General features: G+C 29.7%; 1 protein-coding gene across 1 annotated transcript in view; it reads left to right on the top strand.

The window, feature by feature from the left end:
- The first annotated feature begins 365 nt into the window (after positions 1 to 365).
- Optix (optix) overlaps positions 366 to 25,122 on the top strand; it is a 29,849-nt gene continuing 5,092 nt past the window's right edge. Inside the window, exons 1-3 of the mRNA XM_065511760.1 lie at positions 366 to 759; positions 6,197 to 6,315; positions 9,546 to 9,795. Of these exons, the coding sequence (XP_065367832.1) occupies positions 470 to 759; positions 6,197 to 6,315; positions 9,546 to 9,795 (659 nt within the window). The 5' untranslated portion in view covers positions 366 to 469. The remainder of the gene's footprint in view (positions 760 to 6,196; positions 6,316 to 9,545; positions 9,796 to 25,122) is intronic.

The raw sequence follows: 25,122 nt of genomic DNA, 5'->3' as shown, positions 1-25,122 counted from the left end.
TTTAGTGAATACACATACAAATCAACACATCTAAATACATATACACCAACCCATTATACACTCAAACATTATTAACACCATTACAAATGATAGTAATACTACATACCAGCAACTGAAATCAAATCATTAGCTAGTTCAGTTAAAACCGTCTAAGTGTGTAAACCCCAAAATTGTTACAACCAAAAAAAGTAAAATAAATAAATTTATAAATCTATAAAAGAAATACACATGTTTGTGAAAAAATAACGCCAGAAATAATTACATATAAATAAATCAACTTTTTATCGAAAAATATTCATAAAAGCCCTTTTTAATTGGGCCTTTGCTATCCGAAAATACAAAACAAAATCAAAATAACAAAAATTTATTCGTAGTGTGTTTAATTAAGAAAGTGTTAAAACGCCACTCACAATTAACCGTGTTCCGAGTATAGTATGCGAATTTGTTCACAGTGGATTCAACGAATAAAATGGCCGTTGGACCGACGGAGGGCAAGCAACAACCTCCAACTGAAACCTTCTCACCCGCACCACATCAAATTATAGCACCTAGCCCGATATTGGCTGTACCGACGCTTGCCTTTTCCGCTGCCCAAGTGGAGATTGTATGCAAAACATTGGAGGACTCTGGCGATATTGAGCGTTTAGCCAGATTTCTCTGGAGTTTACCAGTGGCCTTGCCGAATATGCATGAAATTTTAAATTGTGAAGCTGTGCTCAGGGCCCGCGCCGTTGTCGCCTATCATGTTGGAAACTTCAGGTAATTTCGATTTGGCACTATAGATTTACAGACTTTTTTATTTTAAAATGTATAGTGTTTAAAAGTGACATTATTTAAATCTTGAACTGTTTTCAAAATCTATTTCTAACCTGAATTCAAAATCTGTGAATTTGGTGCTGAGATGATTATTCAAACTTGTGGCAATTTGTTAAATTATCTTAATTCGAAAATCAAAGTTTTAGAAATTAAGTTTAAAGTGGTTATAAGAACTTTACCATGGAACAAGGATGGATTTTTAAAAAATACAAAAATATGTGAATTTTAAACAATAGATTTTATGTTTTCTTAACTTTTACTAAAGAGATTTATTTATTATCAAGAAATAAGATTGAATTGTCCAACCGAATACTTTGAAAAAATTAGTAATGATAGTTAGAGTTTGTAACATAATACTACTATAATTTAAATTGTTTAAAATAATTTGTTCCAATTTTGCTGCCGTTTTAAATATCATAGACCATTCGTTTTATCAGTTTATTTTAAAATCTTTTAACAAATGTACATATATTTGAATGTGAATGGTTTATAATTTAATATTTTGTTTACGGTTATACCGCTATCCGTGGAACCATGTTAAATCAGTTGTTTTTTTGTGTTATGAATAGCAGAACAGGATATTAATTAATTTAATTTCATGATTTGAATTTGGCCGCTAAATCTTCAAATTTTAGTATTGATCGTAGACCATTCAATACTAATATAAAAAATAGGTATTTGTGGAAAAATTAGTTTTGAAAAAACTTACGATCCCCATTTTATGTGTAAATGTGACTCCAATTTATACACTACCGTATAAAGTTGTTTGTCATTTCCAGATATTCTTTTAGCAAATTCGATATAAAAAATATTTTTCCCGATACTGGATCTTTGTTGATCCCAATTATGACGTTTGAAAGGTCACTAAAATACTTTGTATTTGATAAACATGCATGCTAATGCAGGCTTGGATCCAGTTGGAGGGGTGAAAAAGGAAATCACCCAAAACCGAAAATTTTTAATATAAAAAAGGAAAAATGGTAAAAAAGATTTAATTTACCTCCAAATTATTGTGCTGGATCCGCGCCTGTTCTAATAAAATTTACTATCCCAGTTATACCAAAAATATTTCAAAAAAATAGAGAAAGTCATGAATATATAGCAATATATTGCTACTATATTTGTCCGTAGGTTATCTGGGGGCTTCGGAAAACTTATCTCAACCCAGATACGGGCAGTTAAATCGATTACCCTACCATCCCAAGGTCAGCCATTTTTAGAATAATTGATTTGAAATAGCTAAACTCTTGGTAGCTTTCTTGATATATTGATTTCAACAATCAGACGAACATTGTCAAATTGACTCCTCTACCTATAAGGATCCATAATGTAATTACTTTATTGGTTCGCAATTGATTATTGTAGAAACTATATGGAATCGCGAACTACATTGTGAAAAAATAATTTATTTTTAAAATGAATTATTTGTCACAGTCAAACTAAAAACACCACTGGACTAAGTTTAAACAAGTTCAATTGGATTAAGTTTAAAACTAATTTCCAATCTTTAACAAGTATTTGCAATGTTGGCCACCGATACAAAACGGTTAAAATTAACGCTAATTTGGATTATTTCGGTTATTGCGGTAACGGTATTTTAATGATAACGCAATAATATACGAGTATATTCTGACATTGACGACATCTTTAAAGTGGGATTAATCTCACGCACTTCAAACTTTTAAAAATTCCAAATAAATTCCTTCACTTTTCTTATGTGTCTTAATCGCAAGGGTATATATAAGTTTGTCATTCCATTTGTAATTTCTCATTTGCCAACCCATAAAGTATATATGTACATATGTATATTCTGTATCGTTATAGATAACGGATTCGATATAACCATGTCCGTCTGTCAGTCTGTATGTTGAAATCAACATTCCTTAGCCCTCAAATAACTTACATGCTTGAGTCATACACCACTAAATCTGCATAGTTCGTTTGCTATTTAAAATCGTGAAAATCGGCCCAAAAATGGCTGAGATATAAGAAAAAACCACGCCAACCTCGATTTTTTATCTATATCCGTAATACTGGAAAAATATTTTTTATTCCACCAAAAAAAATAAAAAAAATTTCCAAAAAAAAATTTTTTTTGACCAAAAAATATTTTCAATCTTTATCTTAAAGCATACTTTTGGTGAAGGGTATATAAGATTCGGCATAGCGGAATATAGCTTTCTTACTTGTTTTAATTGATTTTGCTCTATAAATTCGAAAACATTGCGGATGGTTTTAATATCCGATCATCTAAAAGTGTTGCAGATTATAATTTTACTCCAAAATAAGAAGTCTGAAAGATTGTTATGCCACTGAGCTTAATATTGTTACATTAACCTTCGCTTTACCAAAGGTTTTTTATGTACATGGTTTACCAATACCCACCCGGGTGACACTACACTTCTATAAATATATGCGACGAACGAAATTTTAAAAAATTGAAAAAACCTTATAAAAAGTTTAAAATCTTTCTATTAAATTCTATAGAACTCTAAAATTTGATCAGTGAGTATAAATTTCATTTAAATCGAAACAAAATTAAAAAAAATATTAAACCAATAAAAACGATGTGGTCACCCGGGTGGGTATTGGTAAAGCGAAGGTTAAACATTATATTTCGAAACTGCATTTACTTTTAGCACTCTAAACCCGAATAATATTTTTAAGTCCGAAACTTTAAAAGTTAATAAATTGAGCACTTTTAAACATTTTCTTTTTCCATCAAAAGTTACTTTTTAGTAACATTTTATGTGCTAAATTCCCAATTTAATTATTGATAAATTCAATGGAATTTATTTGTTGGGGATAAGCTAGTTCTTATGCACATTTCACTGGTTGCTTAGGCCAGATTATCAGGAAACCTTTTCCCAAAAGACTTTATTTAGAAAAGCAAATAAAACTATAGAGTGAATGAGAATTGCAGGCAATCATGTTTTTTTGTAGGCTTGAGGTTATTTTGTCTTTTCTTACATCTTGGTAGCCAAATTCCGTCGTTTTAAGATTTGTAGGTTAATATTAAAAGAACGAAATTTTGGATTACGATTCTATTGCCTCAATTGCCACTTTCTGTGGTATTTTTGCTGAGTGTAAAAAGGAAATTTAATTTCGATATAAACGGTTAGAAGAAGCATACAGAACATATACATAGAGCGGAAACTTTAAAAAAAATTAAAAAAAAAAAATTCTCAAAATCATCACACATTGGAGTGTTGTTTTTGTTTTCACATAGATTTTTTACTAATACATTCGCACCACTTTGGTTTTTAACAATGTTAGGTCTTTGACAGAAGAGTTTCCGATCTATGTGTATTTATCTATGTTTAGAAGTCCATCGAGTGCATTGAAAGTTATAATGCGATGGCAAACAATTTCGTAATATAGAGGTGCTTCCTTTTGAATTCAAATAGTCAGAAGTCAGTCAAGTGTTTTGATATTGAAGTGAAGTTCATAAATTTTGGCAAATTAGGAATATAAGTGTTATTTTTTAAGATAAAATAGTCAAAGGTTCAGATAGATCAGACCAATTTTAGCTTTTTTAAAGAAATTTTACGCGTTTTGCTTTGAAGGACATTTGTATGTCACCATTTTTATTTTAAAATCACAAAAATAGTAAAAAATGGCATACAATTTTATATTTATGTATTGCTTTTTAAACAAATAAAAAATTGACTTGATTATTGAAATTTTTACAAAAAATTATAATTTATAAAACCGGTAAAATTAGTTCAAATTATCTGAATTATACTGAGAATAGTGGATTTATTTTAATATTTTTTTGCGATATTCTGTAAAACGGAGATATTTTTTAACGAAAACAAATGTTGATATGTTCTTAACGATTTTTTAAATTATTTTTTAAACTAAAAATTATAAAAATATTTTATAAATTAACATGAAACTGATAGCAATGCTTTGAAATTATCGAATATTATAGCCGAAATTATTTTAAAAAATAACGTTCACAAACTCTGAAACTAATGAAAGGAAATTATGTGAATTCCAAAAACTCGAATTCAAAACTATTCAGTTTACAGAATAGGGCTGATTTATTCGATAAATTTAATACAAGAAAACACAAACAACAAACGAATGCCAAACATCAAGCCATGTAGTATGTACCAATATTTGTTTCCCAAAAAATGTGCTAAAATTCCCCTCCTCCAACAAACAACAAGTTTATTATTATTTTCTTTTTTTAATTATAAAATAATCACTTTAAAATTTGCTTTCCAATTTAACTTGTGGTAATATGATCTTTAATACTAAGATGAATAAAAGAACAAACAAAAAAAACAAGATCTTAAATTATCAAGTAGAATTTGCATAATGAGAATACAATGGAGATGATCAAAATGATGAGTATGAGGTTAAATGCTGAAGCTGCTGGAGTTAAAGCTAACGTACAAATTTACTAAATTAATAAACAATGTGATTAATTTACCAATTAACATTTGCATACATTAAGTCTATTGTTAAATTATCATCATAATAATTCAGTATTCATTAATATAACTAGTATTTGCTTATAAATGAAGGAGAGACTGTCTCTTGTCATCTGAAAATAACACCGATTAACCAGGCAACCGACCAATTTGAGAATGAAAAAAGAATAAAAACATTCTTGAGTTTGATAATGATGATGACGGAAAGGCTTCCGTTGATTTTTTTCTGGCAAATTTAAAATGATCATGTTACAGCTAAAGAATTTCTTGAAAAAAAACTAAAAAAATCAAAATTAAATGAATTATAAAATTGTGTATAAAAATGCCAAAATTTTGGAAGGTATTAGATTACCCATATTAATAATAAAAAACACTTCTAATAAAATTCAACATTTTAATTTTATTATTGTGTTGAATTATTTATTTAAAAACTTAAATATGCAATCCAGCAAGGAATGAAAGAAGTCTCCTACTGAGATTTATTTGAAACATACTTTTTTCTTTGCAGAAAGTTTGAATTAAAACAAATTGTATGTTGGAATTCATTTCAATAATAAATATGTATATATGTATTGTATTTTTATTAAATCATAAATCGTTTAATTTTAATTTATATTTATTTGCTAAAATCTGCTATTGACAGTTAAGCTCGCTACTTGACAGCCAGACAAAGTTCTATTGTTATCAAAAAATACCAAAATCTATAATATTGAAGTGTTTTTTTTTTCCAAACTTTTATTCATGTCCCACAGAGAAGTTATTATTTAAGGTGTAATTTATTTGTTACAACCAGGGTTGACAATTATGGGGGTGTTTATTTGTTTCTTTTCTTTACATGTTTTTATTATTCTCAAATTATATTTATTTACATTTTAAAAAGTTAATCTTTAATATCTATATATATATTGTATTATTACTGATTGTTTTCTTTGTTACAGGGAACTTTATGCAATAATTGAAAATCATAAATTTACAAAAGCTTCGTATGGCAAATTACAGGCCATGTGGCTGGAGGCCCACTATATAGAGGCTGAAAAATTAAGGGGACGTTCGTTGGGTGAGTAACATTAATATAACAAACAAATAATCAATTTAATACCAAACTGTATATATTTAATATAAAGGCAAAGTAATATGTATATAAGTATTTGAAAGGAAGTTTGAAGTAGAATTTTTAACTATATTTCTGTGATTTTTTAAAGGTTTTAATAATGAAAACTCACTAGACTTATTCCTAACTAGGTATTCAAAAGAATTTCATATCAATTATATCAGGCTCGGATCCAGGGGGTGAAAAAATAAAATTTCCCCCTCAAAACCGAAAAGTTTTAATATAATAAAGGAAAAAAAGAAAAAATGTAAAATAAATTTTACTTTATTGGTAGATCTGGATGCGTGCCTGATTTTATCTGTCACTTTTATTCAGATTAAAAACTTTTCGCAAATAATTATGAATGACATCGTGAAAAACCTTTACTTTCAAAGACTTCAGGCAAATATTTCACATAAAATATATTTGAATTCTTTTATTTATTGTCAAAAACACCTTTTACTTAAGACAATTCAAAACAAATATTTAGTTTTATTTTATTTGATGCTGTTTGATCTTACAAAACACTTGTATGAGTAAACACGTCAAACAAATTTGTGCTATAAAAAGTGGTTACGCTTTTTTGAGTAAATATTTGGCATGTGTGACCGTACCTTTACGCTTATTTTTTGAAAGTTGGTCTTAATTGTAACCAATTCCTGACATTTTTTCATTGACATAAACCCAGAAAAAAACTGCACATTCGTTGATTACTACAGGATATTTGTGCTTACATTAACCTATATGCTCGCAGAGGAAAAAACTAGTTTACTGTAACCATTTCAACATGTTTACAAGTTTGTGAACAATATTATGTTGTAGCAATCATATATATGATTGCGGTAACCATAATATGGTTGCAGTAATCATATATATGATTGCGGTAACCATAATATGGTTGCAGCAATCATATATATGATTGTGGTAACCATAATATGGTTGTAGCAATCATATATATGATTGTGGTAACCATAATATGGTTGTAGCAATCATAAGACAAGATTTTCAAACACAAAGTTTGAAAATTAAGCATTTGCATATTTGACAAGTTTTGCTGAACCATGCATTAATATTTCGAACGTCGACAATAATTTCTTTAAAGAAAATATTCACCCTTATTCTACTTGGCGTCGTCGACATCGTCGTCAATATTGAGTCAAAAAATGGTAGATGTTACGCCGATATCGATAACAATTGGTAACTTTTGACAGCGTTTTGTACTTTAACCCGACTTATAAAAGTATAAAATTCTGTCAAAAGTTACCAATTGTTATCGATTTCGGAGAAACACATACCATTTTTTGACTCAATATTGACGACGATGTCGACGACGCCAAGTAGAATAAGGGTGATTGTTTTTGAGTTTTTTTTTTTACAATTAGACATCGAATATTATATATTGGGCCCTTATGTAACTTACAGACGATCTAGCTGTGTCCGTCGGTTTGTCTGTCTTGAAAAGAAAAAATTATTCTTGTCATGAGTTTTTTTTTTAAATTTTATTTATTTTTTGGCATTTTATGTAACAAATAAAGAGATAAATTAACTGTTCTTTGTAAAAACTGTTTATTACAGTGAAATTAATTTAAACTCTTATTTTTATCTTTCCTTTGCATATCCATATTTGTGCTCAAATTTTCCTGTTTTTTTAGATTTTTAGCTTGTCAATTTAAATTTTTGTTGTGCATATTCAACAAGACAACTCTCAATTAATAGCTACATTTTTTCATTTTAATTTTAAGAAAAATCTTTAATAAATTATGTTCAAATTCGTTGATTATTGCATTTTTCTAGAGTTTTATTTTCTGTCACGTTCATGATACCATGTTTATTGCTAACAAACGATAAAACATTTTTTTGCACAAAACCTAGTGTTAAAAATATACTTTCGAAAAAAAATTTTTTTTTAAGATTTCTTAATTTTTTTCACTCAAAGTCATACGAATGTAGCGTGGAAATGTGGAAATTACATAAATTCAAAATTTTCACGTAACTTGTGAACTCAGAATTTTCTGCACAGTTATGCTTTTGTTTAGAATGGAATATCGTTAAACTTTTACCAAACATGACAAAGAAGTTTAATTTTTTAAAATTTTCTTTTTGTGGTTTTATTCAAATAATTAGAATTAGAATAATTCCTTTTTCAATTTACACAAATAATAATATGGTGTGGTACAATTTTTGAATATTTACGCAGAAAGTTTCTTAACAGGCTCATTTCAAAAAACTCAACCTTCCGTTGGACCCCAGGTCACCTGACCTAACTCCACCGGACTTTTTCTTAGGGTTATTGTAAACAAGAAGTACAGTGGGAGCACAAATGAGTAAATGTTTATACTTTGTGCACTTCTTATGGAATAAAAATAAAACTAATAAAGCTAATCCAAAATTTTTTCTGTCATTTATTTTGTGTTTAATATTTAACAAAATGTATTACAATTCAAAACAAAAAAACATCGAGTAGACAAAACTAATATAACTCGTATGTTTGCAACAGAAAGACAGGCGGACGGACATAGCTATATATAATAAATTCTCGAGAATTAAACTATAAATAGCGAATATTTGTTATGAATAAAAATTAATAATTATTTAATGCAAATACATTTTAAAAAAATATTTCATAAAGAAATCGGTAGCCAACCTCGTAATTTATTGAGAACAATTTGGGATTTAAAACAAAAAAATTATTTAGAGAGTTTCAAAATAAAATGAATAGAAATTAATTCAAATGAAAATTATAAAAATAAAAAAAAATTAATTATAAAAATAAAAAATATTAGTAAATAAAATGAATTTAAACTAAATTTATTGAGAATTTAAGAGATTTATTTTCTTTAAATCTCTTAAATTCTCAGTTTGGGAACTTTATTTCAAAATAAACTGATTGTTAGTCTTAGAATCTTATGTTTAGAATCAATATATATTTCGATATGTTACAAACGGAATGACAAAATCAATATACCCCCATATTTTTTGATGCCTCGGATCCAGGTCAACAATTAGGGGAGAAAATAAACTAAAATTTATTTTACATTTTTCTTTTTTATATTAAAACTTTTCGATTTTTGGGGGTGGGAATTTCTTTACCCCCCTGGATCCTCGCCTGACGTAGTGAATATTATAAAAACATTTTATGTAAAAAAAACTTATTCTGTTTTTAACATTTCACTTTATTTCTGTCCCGTAATTTTCAGGTCCGGTCGATAAATATCGTGTACGTAAAAAATTCCCGCTACCGCCCACCATCTGGGATGGTGAACAGAAAACGCACTGTTTCAAAGAACGTACACGAAGTTTACTGCGTGAATGGTACCTACAAGATCCTTATCCGAATCCAACGAAAAAACGAGAATTAGCCAAAGCGACGGGTTTAAATCCAACCCAGGTGGGAAATTGGTTTAAGAATCGACGGCAAAGAGATAGAGCAGCGGCGGCTAAAAATAGGTAAGTTTAACCATAATAAAACACAAAACATACTCGTATGTATGTTGGCTAAGAAGTACATACAAATATAAAAGAAATAAATGTAAAACGTTAAGTACGATTATTAATATTACAACGCGCAGCCACAACAAACACACAAGGTGGACAAGTGTTTTATTAATAATTGTTTTTTTTTTACTTGATGAAGAGGGCACAGTGTTACAATGTTGTAAGAGTTATGAAAAAAATTGAATTTAATAAATAATACTCGTAATAAATAAATAAGTAATAATGATGATGATGATGTTGATGATTATAATAAAATAAACAAAACCACAGCATAGTTTGTTTGGAATTGTGTGTGGTTTTGGCTTTTGATACTTGGGTTATTAAACGCACAATGCTGTGTTGTCGTACATGTGACGGTTTCAATAGATACAATTTTTTAACAATTCAGTTTCAGTTTTTTCTTATTGCTATTTTTTTAAAAAAAAATCTTAGAGACATATTTACTGCTTAACTTGTTATGGTTTAGATTGTTGTTGTTGCTGTTGGTGTAACCGGATATCATTAACTTATAACGTGTAAACTGATACCTTTAGCCAAGTCATTACAACCTCTAAATCAAGTCAAAACGATTTAAAACATTTGCATTTCTCTCTCGCTCTTTGTTTGTAAGCAAGTACATACGAGTAGATGTGGATGGCTCTACTGAAACTAACATTTGTGGCAGTATGTTTGTATGGTTGGTAAGATTGAACGTACGTACGTACGTTTGTTTGTTGGTTTGTTGGCTGATCATTCATTTGGCCTGTTTGAAATGCAAACATTATGCCGCTGTGTTGCGCTGCTGTTGTGATGTGGTATGATGTCTTTTAAGTCTTTCCATTTCATTGATCTTATAGCGAAGCCGCCTTTTGATAGCAAACAACTGACTACAACTACTACTACCACTACGTTTATAGTTATAATGATGACGTTTCTGAATACATGCTACGCATACGCACACTCTATATAGTTTTAAGACGTCTCCCTACTTCCTCTTCATTTATGGACCTTAAACCCCCCTCTCCTAGGTTTAGAAATTTACTACAAGAGTTTACAATTACAATTGTGGTCTTCTAGTATTTTAGCCACATGAATAAAATGACCGCTAGGAATGCTGCAACATGTTTTTTCTGTTGTTTGTTTGTTGCAATTTGCATATTTATTCCTGGAACTTTCTTTGCTGTTAAAGTTATATGCCAGAGTTTAGGTTTTGTAGTAGCATTTAGTTTTTGAAATTTATTCCATTTTTTTTTATTTTGGGTGCTTTTGAGTTTAAAAAACTTTCCCATATGTTGAAAGTAGCATTGTATGCAGTTAAAAACTACATTTTGTGCAAAAAATAAAAATGTTTTTGTGAAGATCCATTAAGTGTCTAAATGACATGGCAGAAAATATTAGTAGCAGTAAAGTTACTCTTCATCTTCTTTGCCAAAATGTTACTAGTGGCAGTTACCGTGATGTTACAGTGGGAAGGACTGTAAATTATTTATGATTAATATATTGTTACGTTTTTACTTTTTAAAAACGGTGGTTTATTTCCTTTAATTGAATACTTAATACTTTTGATTGAAAATAAAAGCAATTTTGTAGTTTGAAATTTAATCAAATGTACAACAAAAACAGTTTAAATAGTCACTATGTATTTTGAATACACACAAGCAGGCTTAAGTTACACTTTATAATGTACAAAAATGCGGTTGATGTTAACTTTAATAGCGTCTATGATAAACTCAGTCAAATAGAATGACTGGATGATGTTCTCACGTCCAATTTATATACGCAGCATCACTATCTAGATGCTTCTTGAAAGCTCTATTTCTACAATGATCTTAACGGACAAAACTAGTATATTCGACTTCTAGAGCTTTCAATGTTAATGTTAGCAGCATAAACATTAAGTGTTGCCATACTTACAAACAATGCTAATAACTGCTAATAGAAGCTTCTACTGATCGAAATGTTTATAAACATGATGAATGTTGCAGGCAGTCCTTACATACTGTTAAATTCAAATTGCCTATGCAAATTCGTAATAATATATTTTCAAATTTGAAAATTTCAATATTAATTAAACCAAAATCAGTTGGAAAATCTTCAATGTAACACACAGTTTCCAGCATTTTCAAAATTAAATAATTTTTGAGAAAATAAAAATCAAATAGTTTCCATTCCTGATTTCACGGTGTCTGCCATTCAAAATCAGCAGATTTCTGTAAAATCTAGCATTGTTGTTGGGTTAAGGGTTAAGGAAGATCGATTCGATGGTATACAGTTAATAAAAATGAAATTACGATTGAAACAAACAATTTTTATCGCAAGTGAAAAATTCGGTCATTCGAGTTGAATCATTTGATTAGCAAAAAAATCAGTTGTCACAACGAAACGGTATGTAAATGTCAAAGGCGCGAAAAAACTCTATACGAGAAGCTTCATCGTGCATAAGTTCTTACTGATCCCGGGGGCAGTAAAATCTTTTGGTTATTCGTTAAAAGAGTAAATGCTAGTTCTTCAATTTCGAGTCCTTGAAAGACTTGCTATCATTTCTATCGGAAATATGGAAATTTTACAAAATTTGTTTTGCTTTTTGTGTCGGAAACAACTTCTCTCGCTTTATGTCGAGCTTTTTCAGAGATCTCGCTATCTAAAGATCTGATCTACAGTTGTTTTAAATGGGATCTTATCAAACGAGTCAAGATTAATTCAAGGATACCACAAGGCTATTCTGTTTCTCTTACTCTATTCCTCATTCTCAATCAGCCCAATTATGAATAAAAACTTCCCGGGAGTTTTTTCCATTTTCCCATTTTTCCTATTCAAATTCAATGTTAAAAAAAGAAAAGGGAAACAACTCTCGGGGAATTTTTATTAATAATTGGGCTGAATGACACATTGTGGCATACTTCCAACCACATCTATTCCATTTCATTCATATTCATTCAGTTATAGACCAAGTCTGTCGCAGATTGGGACAATGGTTCGTTTAATCAGGATCTTGTGATAATCCTTGAATCATCTGTATTTATGGAATCTGAAGCTGTTGGTGTTCAGGGCATCATAATACAGAGTGATGTTTGGTGGACTAAAAATATTTTTTTAAGTATAGAAAGATACATTGAACATTTTTCAAATGTTGTAGGAAATTCGTCACCTGATCTATTAGATCATCATCTAATCTTCTTACCATTTGCTCATCCTTTATTTGACCGAAAAGGGAATATCACTTCCATGTATAGGTGCTTCAAAGCCTATTTGTGAGCTTCTCGACCGCATACTGGAAGGAGCGAAGGAGCTTATTGATGGTGGTTGGATATCTATAGATACGCTGGAGCTTTATTTACAATGGAAAATTTTGTGCTGGAATTTTTCCCAAAGATTTTTACGTAATACACGTCTTTGAACAAAAACTCATCCATTTGTGGTCGTTTGAAATTCGTTCATTTCTAAATTGGCTTTTTCTGAAATACATAACAAAAAGTTCACTAGTTAATTTTCCAAATGATAGCTCCTTAAATACTTATCTTAACCCCACTGTACAATGCAACGATCTACAGTTGCGCAATTATTAAGCAACAAAACAAAACATATCATGGTCTTTAAATAGTGGCATCACCAGACCAAAAACTAAAAAAAAACTTAACTTGACTCCTGCAAAAGCTTAACAACTGAAAGTCAAAGAAATAAAAAAGAAACTTCGCATACTTCAACGCAGTTCACTTTGATGTATGAGCTGTATGAGTTGAAACAATACGAGTAGAGTGGAGTCGAGCTGAGATGAGATGGTGTTTATTGAGTTAAGTTTTTCCTCTAACTCATCTTCATCATTTCTTCAATGTTTTTGTGAAGACATCGACACAATAACTCATTGATTCCAACATTAATTTCAAAATGAGGGATAACAAAAAATCAAAAAAAACAGAAGCGCTTACTTTATTTCTTTTTCAATAAAAACTAAAACTCTTAACTCTTTTTTTTATCAAAGTTTCATTTGTTTTTTTTTTTTTTTTTAAAAACTCGTTGTGGCTCATCATTATTAGTCCAGTAATAATTGTGATTATAATTTAATGGCGGTGGCAGTCGTCAATTTCTCTTTTTTTTTTCTCAGTGTTTGAATGTGGCCTAATGCAACTAACAACATTAAAAGGCACATTTTTTCCACTTGGTTTTGGCCACAAGTTGTAAACTTAAAAAAAAACAAAACAAAATTGCTTGAGCATTAAGTCATGGTTTGTGGCATACACTATCGTATATAGTCGTATGTAAAAATCAAACAACCTGTGTTTGGTTTTCAGTTTTTTGTGATTCCATTTCAATATAATTTTTCGTCTAGTCATTGTATGAGTACATTATTTTAAACTAAGGACAATCTCTTTCCCATCTTTTGGAAATTTGGTTTTTAATTTTTTTTTTCTGGTTTTTTGTAAAAATCATGTTCAAGTCAATGATATTTGAGTATTAAACATATTTTCAAATTGCTTGTGAAAATGTTTGGTTTTCTTTGGTAAAGTATAGTATAGACATTTATATACTTAGACACTTAAAAAAGAATTATTAACAACCTGGCTACTACCTACTGGTTGTTTGCCTTCTCTCTCTCTTATATGTTTAAACAGAACTTTTCAGTCAGCTGCAATATTTTCTCATGAATTTTGTGAATGTTAACAACACTTTTTGGTTACATTGTCAGTCAGTTGCTTGGAAAAGGGTTTATTTCATAGTTTACCATCAAATGTATTATTTTTTTTGTTTGTTATTTGTCTATAGACGCCAGTATTCTGCTGATCAATGGATCAGTATCTTAAATCAATACCAGTGTTGTGCTCATAGTTTCCTGCTCAAATTTCATTCAATATTTAATCCTTTACATTTGCACTGCAGTGCGAAAAGGGGTGTTTGTGTTTGGAGGTTTGATTTCAATAATTCGTTTTATTCAATTGTTTTGAATGCACTAGTCCCTTGATATGTGAAATTGTGGCAAAATGTTGAAAATTTTTCAATGAATTTTAAGCAAATCTGCAAAAGGGTCTACAGTACCCCTCCTAGCACATTGCTGTAGGGACAGCTCCCATTTATATAAAGTGTTAGAACTAGAACCAGTTTCTACCGCAAGCAACCAATCACGGGACCAGTTCTGTGTCTGTTGCCTTCCTTATAAGTTTATGAAAGAATTTTGTCCAAAAAAAAATCAAATTCTTAAAAACGCGACATGATAACTATGTTCTTTCTGACTAAATTGGATCATATTGATGTGGACGCCATGTAGTTTCAACAAGCTATTGGGTGTATCAGTTAGAAATGCGGGATTTCATCAAAATTTCAGTTTTTATTTGGCAACATTTGTACAACATACATTTTCAAAGCATTGGCCATTGTTAGCTATGACCTTTTCCTAACTTTCTGGCAACATATGGATTCCGATCCAAAAGAATTGCACATCTTTTGAGGCCAAGAACGAATAAAGCCAATATTGGATACTCTGCTCCTAAGTGAAGTGTATCCAAGAGACAGCGTTCTGCATCGATCGCAACAAATAGTAGTCGGATGACTTATATGTATACGGTCTAGTCAAACGAATCAGTTGCATTCGGTACTGGTTTCCTGTGATGGTCTGGTCAGATTTCAGCAGCTAGGACCCATTTGCACGAATATTTAAATATACAGCCTTTAAGCGAGTTTTTCGAAATCTAAAACCATAAAAATGGAAATGTCCACAGCACTCAATTGGCTATGGTACAAATTGGAAGATCTAAGGCAAAAACTTGTATTTTTCTGTGCCCTTTCTTCAAATACAGAGAATAACCTTAGCGCCATGGATATTTAGCTTTGGTGTCGATTCGTCTGGTTGGCCGGGCTTCACATACGATCTCTTAGGCTTCGGGTTATCGTAGTGGAACCATTTTTCGATTCAAAAATGATTTTTTTTTATATCGTTCAAGCATCATTTCGGACATGCAAAATCATCCTTCAAGGTCTCTCGGATTCAATTCGTATGGTACCCAATTTGCCTGTTTTTGAATAAATCCTCCTGCTCGCAAACGTTTTAAAATTGCTGCTTGAGTAGCTTCCAATGATTTTGCAAGCTCTTACAACAATCTTCATGCAGTAATGCCTCCAATTCTTGGTCTTCAAACTTCTGTGTCAAAATTACCACTCCTGAACCGCACAAACCATTTCTGTCGCGCGTTAAAACTGATGGAACACATTCACCATAAGTTTTGGTGATCAATCGTTGAGCTTCATCGGCATTTTTCCAAATTAAAGAAGTAAAGCTTTGTTGGCACAAAATTCGACATTTTCGAAGCAAAAAAAACTTTGTTGTTTACACTATAATGTTCAATAAGAAACTGAGTATAAATGACAGATATGAACTTTTCAAGATGACATAAGTGATTAAAAACAAAATCCGCGTTCAAATGAGACTCCACCTATTGTAAATCCCGCATTTTTAAGTCATATGGTCGCGAAATAATTCTATCGTTCCGGTGATCGGAATGGGCTTCCAATATCGTGTGATTTAACACTATTAGATTTTCTTTTACTAGGTTATTTGAAGTCAAGGTTCTATTAAAGAAGAATAGGAACAATTTCTGCTACAAATAACAGTAAAATCCCCTTTAGTATCATCAACATTTCTATGAATTTTAGTAACAGTTTTACTCTCAAATTTATTTCCTATTTACCCAGACTGTATTAAATTTCGCCACTTTAAATATCTGTCTAATATCACTAAAAACAAAATTGTTATAGACCCAAATTTAAATAACAAGCGTAAATATTTATTTAAAAGCCTTAAAAGTAATACATCCATTCATCCCCTACCCAGTCATTCATTCATTTAAGTATTCTGTCATACAAACTAAACAACAAAAAAAATTCCTAATGAACTTCAAAAATATCAACAACAACAACATTTACACAGTAGCAGTAAAACTAAAAGCTATTGATATTTAAAACAAGAAAAAATATCAAATGGTACACCAAAATCAAAGGCAAGGGGAAGGGAAAGAAAAGGCCAACAAATTTGTTTTACAACAAAATAATCAAATCAAACAAATTTGATAAAGAGCCCATAACAACAAAACTCCTATTCAAATTCAATAAAAAATTTTGAAATAAAGAAATAATCACTTAAACGAACAAATTGGGAATGAAGCAACAACAAAATTGAAAAAAAGCAAAGGTGACAAATGACATTTTAAGGGATGTTTTAAAACTTCTACTGTAAATGTCAGTTGACATGTGTGTGTGTTTGTTTATTTGTTTGTGTTATAAAAACAATTGTTTATTTACTTAATTTTTCGCGCTTCATTTGTTAAGTGTTTTAAAGGCAGGAATTGATAAAATTTGAATATGTATTTTGTAGATACTTAGATACAATGTATAAATGTAAATAAATAGCGTCACAATTTAGCTGTTTAACGTTTCATATTGTTTTAACAATTTAAGTTCATTTGCTTATTTCTTGAGGGTTAGCAGAGCAGAAAAGCTTTACAATTCTCTAAGGGGCTTTAAGGTTGTTTTTTACACTTTTCTACACTTGTTGTCTTGTACACTTTGTAGCTCTCAGCTCAACTTTTAACATCTCATATCCGTTTATACTTGTAAATTGTATTTTTTTGACGTTTTTTTTACTCATGTGACCCCCCACTTTATAAATGTATACATCGATTTTTTCTATTTAAGTAACAATCAAACGGTAGTTGGGAAAAATCAACAAAATTATTTGTGAAGTACTTTAAGGTATCAAATGTTATACGAGGTACTTGCTTACATGTCAAATATGTATATTGTTCAGGGGAAAAAGTCAATTCGTATACAATAGACATATAAAACAGCTTATGTCATCCTCAATAATTTGCATATACCATCACAGCAAATACTTGGTAATGTTAAGCAATTACTTATTCACTTACTTTTCAATGACTAAGACATACTGGGCGACATATCTACTCGATAATGCATTGATTCTCACTTTAAATATTGGAAAAAAGAAAACTTATCGAAATTAAATAATTGAATTGATAAAAATTAATAACACTCTGCTACAAAATAACACTTTTTGTAAGAACTTTAAAAGCGGTTGTAGGCCTGTATGAGGACACACTAAACCCGTTTTCAAAGATTTTGAAACACCCTCAAAATTGTGAGTTATTTTGAAAAAAACAGTTTTAGGGTAGGTCGTAGTACTTTAAGTGTTAATAAAAAGTTGAATAACTTTTAAAATTTTCATCCGATTTGAAAAATTAAAACATTTGGAGTATTCACATGGTCTGCTAAAAACAAACGGTCATAAACAAAAAAAGTATTATTTTATGACAAAACAATAAACATAAATTAGTCTTATTAGTTTAGAACTTTTTTGTTTGAAACACAACAAAAATTTGATTAAAAATATATTAGGACATTATGACAATATGACCAAATAGTATACTGTGTGAATACCCCAATTATTTTGTTAAGAACTAAATTTTCTTTATACATTGGTATACATTCTTATAAGCTTTCATATCAAAATAAACAATGAAAAGCAACTATAATCAAAAAAGGTGATAATTTTTTTTAATTTCTGAGTTACTCAACATTTTTGCATGTCATTTGTTTATAGGCACAAAAAGGCAGCTAGTTTTGATATACATATCTTTTAGATAATAAGTTAAACTTTAATTCTATGTTAAAACTAGATCGGCGGCAAACGTCACCAAGAATTAAAATCCTAGTCAAAGTTGCGTAGCTAAGCCAAAAATCATTATATATTTTAATGAATAAATTTCAAATCTGCTAACAATATATAAAAAACTTATCACAAAAACAGAATCTGGATAATATATCCTTTCTAACCAGATATAACAATCCTAAAACAAATAATCATAAATAATAAAATATGGTATAATTTTATTTTCCCAAATCATTAAAGTCTAAAGTAGTATGTTCTGTCGACATTTTCAAATACTTCTATTGACATAATAATTTCTGCAAATAATTATTGCTTGACATTTTAGCTTTACGATATGAGATGCATACACCTAATATTATACACTGTGCAGGTGGACAGTATTTATTTTGTTTGCATTAAACGTTGCATTCACCTTTACAAAACAGTAATTGCCCTATAACTCAATTTTCAATTTTTTGTTGCTTGACTGGTTTTTGAAATAAACTATCCAATTATTAAATTTTGACTGATTATTTAAACATTTTATTTTTATAATTTAGTATTAAACAAATTCCCCGGAATGGAAAAAGTCCGGGAAATTAGGAATGCTAATCTCGATTACATAGTAGCACTTTAACTCATTTTACTTGAAGAAGCCATTATTACTAAAAAAACAGTATGAATGGTTAGTTACTACTTTGCGATACAGTAACGAATCAATTGTCGACTGTTTTAATACTTCGGAAAAGCAATGAAGTTTAAGTCGACAGGAAACGGACACTCTCCCAGCTTAACTAATTATGCGTAAAATATTTTTAACTAAATGAGAATTACATTATTTTATTAGGTTTTTGAAAATTAAAAAAAAAAAATTTTATTCAAATTTTTTTTTATTAATTTTTTTAAATTTATTAGTGAAAAAAAATGTATGTCAAAAAAAAATTTTTTTTAAAAAGAAAATTCGGGTTAAAAAATATTTTTCTCGATTTTGACCCATTACTATAGCCTTATATACATCGTTGCAATGGACTTTGAAATATCTATTATTAGATATCCATATTGTCTATATTAATGACTTAGTAATCCAGATATAGATCAATAAAAGGCCTTAAATTGAGGTTGTGCCTTATATCTCAACCATTTGCGGGCCGATTTTCTCCATTTTAAATAGCAACTGAGCAGGGAGAATTCCTGATATATTGATGTATCAATCATGTTTGTAAGTTATTTGGAGGGCTACGGAAAGTTGACTATATCGACTTCGATATATATAACGATCCAGAATATATATACTTTGTGGGGTGAAAAATGTAGAAATTACAAACGGAATGACAAACTTATATATACCCTTGCCACTCATGGTGAAGAGTATAAAAATAAGAAATTACCTTCACTCTCCACCAATACCAACGAATCAAGCAGACAACAAAGGTGTTCAATAAAGACTTGATATTTTATACTGGATCCATTATACGAATATATTTCATATGATTTATTTTCTGTTAAGTACAAATTTCAAGTACTTTTGTACATAACAAAGAAAAAACCCAGTCAATTTAACAGTAGTTGTTGTTAACAATAAAAAATAAATTAATGAGGGGTGCTTCGAAATCAACAACAAAACAGTTGTAATTGATTTCGAATTTTGAATTTCTGAATGGACATCCGTTCTTAAAGAAGATGAAATAAAAAAAACAACAAAATAAACAAGACAAATCGTTTGTACATATTAAAATACACTTGTAAACATTTTGACAAATAGTACTTGAATAATTCTGGTGTTTCGTTTATACATACCAGTATTTGGACAATTTGATGATTATTTTTTGGTTAAAACGAATATTTTGCTGGATCATTCACCTCATTCATTTGCGGATTTTGTTTTAAAAATTGTGAAAATTTGATTGAAATTTGTTAATAAATTTTTGATTTGAATTTAAAAGTGATTCATGCCAAAATGTTGTGCTCATTCCTCAGTCCGTCATGTAGATATATTCGAATTCGTATAACTTTTAATGTGTTGGCTGTCTGGTTGTCTATGTGTTTATTCATTAATTTAATGTTTTTGTCATCTATTCAAACATGTGTAGATATATGTTTGTATATTTTGTCCAATTTTTATATATTTTTTTTTTGTTGATTTTTTATAGTTTTTTGTTCAATCTTATTAAATTGCTACTTATGGCTCGTGTTGTTGGCAACACAATTATTTTTATTTTATTTTTTCTACTTCATTTTATTTATTGTCCAAAAACGCCAAAAAAAAAATCACGCAACACAACAATTTGTTGTTGCTGCTTGCTGTTGTTTTATTCAGCAGCTTGTTGTTACTTTTCATTATTTTTGAATGTGGGACGTTGAGAGTAAGATAGTGAGTGAGTGGTTGGAGTGAATGAATGACGGATGCGTGTGAATTGCCGCTACTGTATCATTGTCGTGTTTGGTTAAATGTAATCAAGCAAAGGTGCCGCCTTAAATGGATTTGCACTCGCCGTAGAAATATCGTTAGAAGTATTAGCAGCAGCTAAAACTGTCGTAGACGAGACACCTAATCAGTCATTGGAAAAACGTTTTTTTGTTTTGGTTTTATTTTCAACCTATTAAATGTGAAATAACATGATTCTGAAACAAATTATTCAAAAATGATTAAAATCATAATATTTGTGTGTTTTTATAATTAATTATGAGAGAGTTTTAGACAAATAATAATAGACAAGGCCATGCCCACCGCCCACGAAACCCATATATAGATAAGAATTTTTTTGATATTTCGTTTATTATTCGACAAAAAATTTTAAGTTTTCATCCTGTTCCGAAAACTTCCGAAAACTATTTTTTCTTTTAATCGAAAAAAGACACTCCCAACTTTCATTTTATTAAAAAACAGCTTGGGGGAAAGTGGGGCTACATTTTTTTTTCTCCATGGAAAATCAAAAATAAAATAATTTTTAGAGACTTATAGATTTGGGCATATCTTCTTAACGGTTTATGATATCCCCATAATTTTTTTTTTTTATTTATGGAGAAATGTTTTTTTTTTTCAAATATGTTAAAGGTAAATGGTATCATTAGGAAAATTATACATATATAAACCACTGAATTGCGTTAAAATATAATTAAATTTTTGTTTAGCACCCTTGCATGGACTTTACTTAATTTTTTTAAAAATAAAATTAAATTTTTCTTAAAACTATAAGTGTACATTTCATCTTTAAACATTTCTCTACAAAACTGCATCATTTGATTTTTAAAATTGAGTGTTAGAAAAATTGACTTTTTGACACCAAAATCCCTCTGTGTGGCGTTTTAGTGTTATACCACCGAAGGAGGGAGCTATGATAAATATTAGTTATTAGTAAACTAATAATTATTATAAACTGATGTTGTTGATTGGCTGCGGCTGGGAATCGAACCCAGGCCACAAATACCATATCATGATCAAACGCGCTAACCAATTAACCACCCGAATCTACACCAAAGCTAAATATCCATGGCGCTAATGTCATGCTCTATATTTGGTAGGAGCAAAATTATGAGCTGCTGAAATCAGACCAGATCATCACAGGGAACCTGTATCGAACGCAACTGATTCGAGCATTGGATTGAAGAGAGCATTGGACAAAAAATGCCCAGAATATGCAGCCAGACATGAGACCGTAATATTCCATCATGTTAAAAAGTACACAGAAAATACTAATTCGTAGACGCAACCGAATTTGTTGCTAATTGAATAATTCTGCCCTTGATGACCAAAATTTACAAGATTTTAGAAGGACTAACAAAAGTTTGGTTGCTTCAACCGAAATTCTTCCTTATTAACAGATTTTCTGTTGCTAGAACCGAAAAATTCTATGTGTGCAACCGAAGTATTCGATTGGCAACAAATTCAGTTGCCACTACGAATCAGTTTTTTCTGTGTATTTAGAAAGAAGTGGTTGGGAAGTATTGCATCAGCCTTCTTATAGTCCAGACCTTGCCCCGTTTGACTACTATTTCTTTCGATCAACGCAGAACGCTCTCCTCTAGAATACGCTTCACTTTGGAACAGAGTGACTTGATTCGTTCTTGTCCTCAAAAGATGAGCAATTCTTTTGGCTCGGAATCCATATATTACCAGAAAGATGGGAAAATGTCATAGCTATAAATGGCAAATACCGTATTTTTAAGTCTACGCTCAATATTTGCGATCGGTCCCACTGTAAATGGTTAATTTAAATCTCTAAATTTAATTCATTATGTATGAAAGAAGTTTTTTGGAAGATTCATATTTTTACATTATTCGGAGTATAATTAAACCTGAAAATTTAAACAAAGGCTGATATTTTCCTTTGCAACGATCAACAATTACTCTCAATTTAAAAATAATCATGCCGACTAATTATTAACACAAAACAAATTAAGAAAATTAATTGATTTGCTGTATGCAAAACAACAAACATTTTATAAAATATTAATTAAACAAAAAAAAAATGAGGGAATAAAACTAAATACAACTTATTTTCAATGAAAAACAAAAACTGATCAAATTACCACATGGACAAGATCTTTCTTTTAACTTTTTTATAGCGATTTTTTTGCCCTGACAATATAGATTTTATTAAATCTCAGAAACAGCAGCAGAAAGAAGCAACACGAAACTATCAAAAACATCACATAATAACCAACATTCATATAGCAAATAATGGAATAATACTTATCGTATGAATGTTTGTTTAGTACACTTCACTGAATATATGTATGTTTGTATGTGGTACCTACTACCTACCTTTTGTGAAATGAATATATTTCTTCTTTTCCGTATAATATGGCTGACATGAGCCGATTAAGAATTTTTTCTAAAGCATTGAATTTCAATGGCAAGATGTCATAAAAACCAATATACTCATAATATATGAGCAACAACAAAAAAAAAAAACTAAAAAACACAATCTTCAGTTCAGTTCTCTAAGGAATCATACCTCCTCATACGAACGTAAATCATGGTAAGATTGTGTGTTGTATATTATGAATATTATATGGTCGCTCGTATAATTACGTGTCACTTAAGGTAGGTGCCAGTGGATCGTATTACAAAAACATACATATTTAAACAATAAAAAAACTTGAGCAAAAAAAAAATTATTTTATTTTTGTTTTTGTGCATTTTAAACCCTTTTTTATAAGCTCTGCTGGTTTTGTCAGTCTTTTAAAGTTTCAAACCCCAAAAAAATAAAAAAAATATTGACAAAAAATTATTAAGAAAAAAAACTTAGCCGCACAAAAATAATGTTAAATCAATTGTGTGGAAAATATTAAAAGTTTTTCATTCAAGCGTGCTTTAAGCACAAGGGACAAGTAACTTACAAAAAAAAGTTTTCAAAAAAAAAGTCATTGACTCAAATACAGGGTAAAATGTTAATGAATTTTTACACAAAAAGAAAGTTTTGATAATTTTCCATTGTTTAAATTGGTTTTTGAAAAGCTGTGGTAATTAGAGATTTTATATGTAAAATTTAAACAAAATTCAGATTTATTTTTATAAAAAAGCTTATTATTTATATATGGATGTTGGTTGCCAAACTTTAATCCTTTTTTTAATATGTTCAAATCGGCAGATTTTCGATCTCTTAATCAGATAGTTTCTTTTCAATTTGTTGTGTTGTCTGTTTCCAAAATGGTATTATAGATGGTAACTGGCAGCTATCATTTTCTGTTGCCAAATTGCCACCAGAAATTTGTGGTTGCCTTCTGGCAACGCAACTAAAGTTCGGTTAAAATCCGTAATCGACCCATACCTTTCGAAGTTACATTTTAAGTAAATTTATCTGCTGAGTATTTTAAACCATAGATATCTATTTGTTGAAATTACGGGTATAAGTCTTCCGACTCAGCTATTACGATTTATACGGCCATTGACGTTCTGATTAATCCAACCACAAAGAAAAAGTAATATTTTGATATATTTTTGTTAAAAATGTTAAAACTATATTTAACAAAAGTTTTAAAATTAATTCCTGAACTGTCCAATCATTACTGGCCCTGCCTGTATCAGTTAAATGAAAGTATAATTGTGTTTTAAAATAATGAAATCCAAATGTTAATACCGTCAAATTACAATATTAAATATCAAATTTTTGGGAAAATTAATTTTATTTTTATTATTTTTTCACCAACATTCAAAGAAATGTTCAAGGTAGGCGTGGTTTACTGATCATATCACAGTAATTTTGAACTAATTTTTAATACCAGGTCACAAGAATTCAAGAAAAAAAAATGTTACTCCTTGAATTCAGTAGTGTAAGGGAATAAACGATCAAATGTAACCGATCAAACAGAAGTCATAATAAAAAGAGTTAAAAAAACATACAAATATCCTGTCTTCTGTAATGGAGAGATGTTTGCGCTTCCGCAAATTTGTTTTAGCTGAAGATTACTACTCTAAAGGAGATTGGCACTCTTAGCCACTAGGGGGCGAACATGATCGTTTATTTACATGTAAATATTAAATTTTTGTTAATTCAAATCTATGAACTGAGATCGAAAAAATCTTAAAATACATAAATGTTAATAAAAATGAAACCACTAAACTTACAGTTTTGATTTTTTTTTATTTGATTGAAATTATTATTACATTTTCGAACGTTTTCCGGAAACACTTCCATTGAGGTTTA

The sequence above is a fragment of the Calliphora vicina genome, chromosome 5, assembly GCF_958450345.1.
Source record: "Calliphora vicina chromosome 5, idCalVici1.1, whole genome shotgun sequence".
In the NCBI taxonomy this organism is placed as follows: Eukaryota; Metazoa; Arthropoda; class Insecta; order Diptera; family Calliphoridae; genus Calliphora; species Calliphora vicina.
This window is presented reverse-complemented; position numbering and strand designations above follow the sequence as displayed.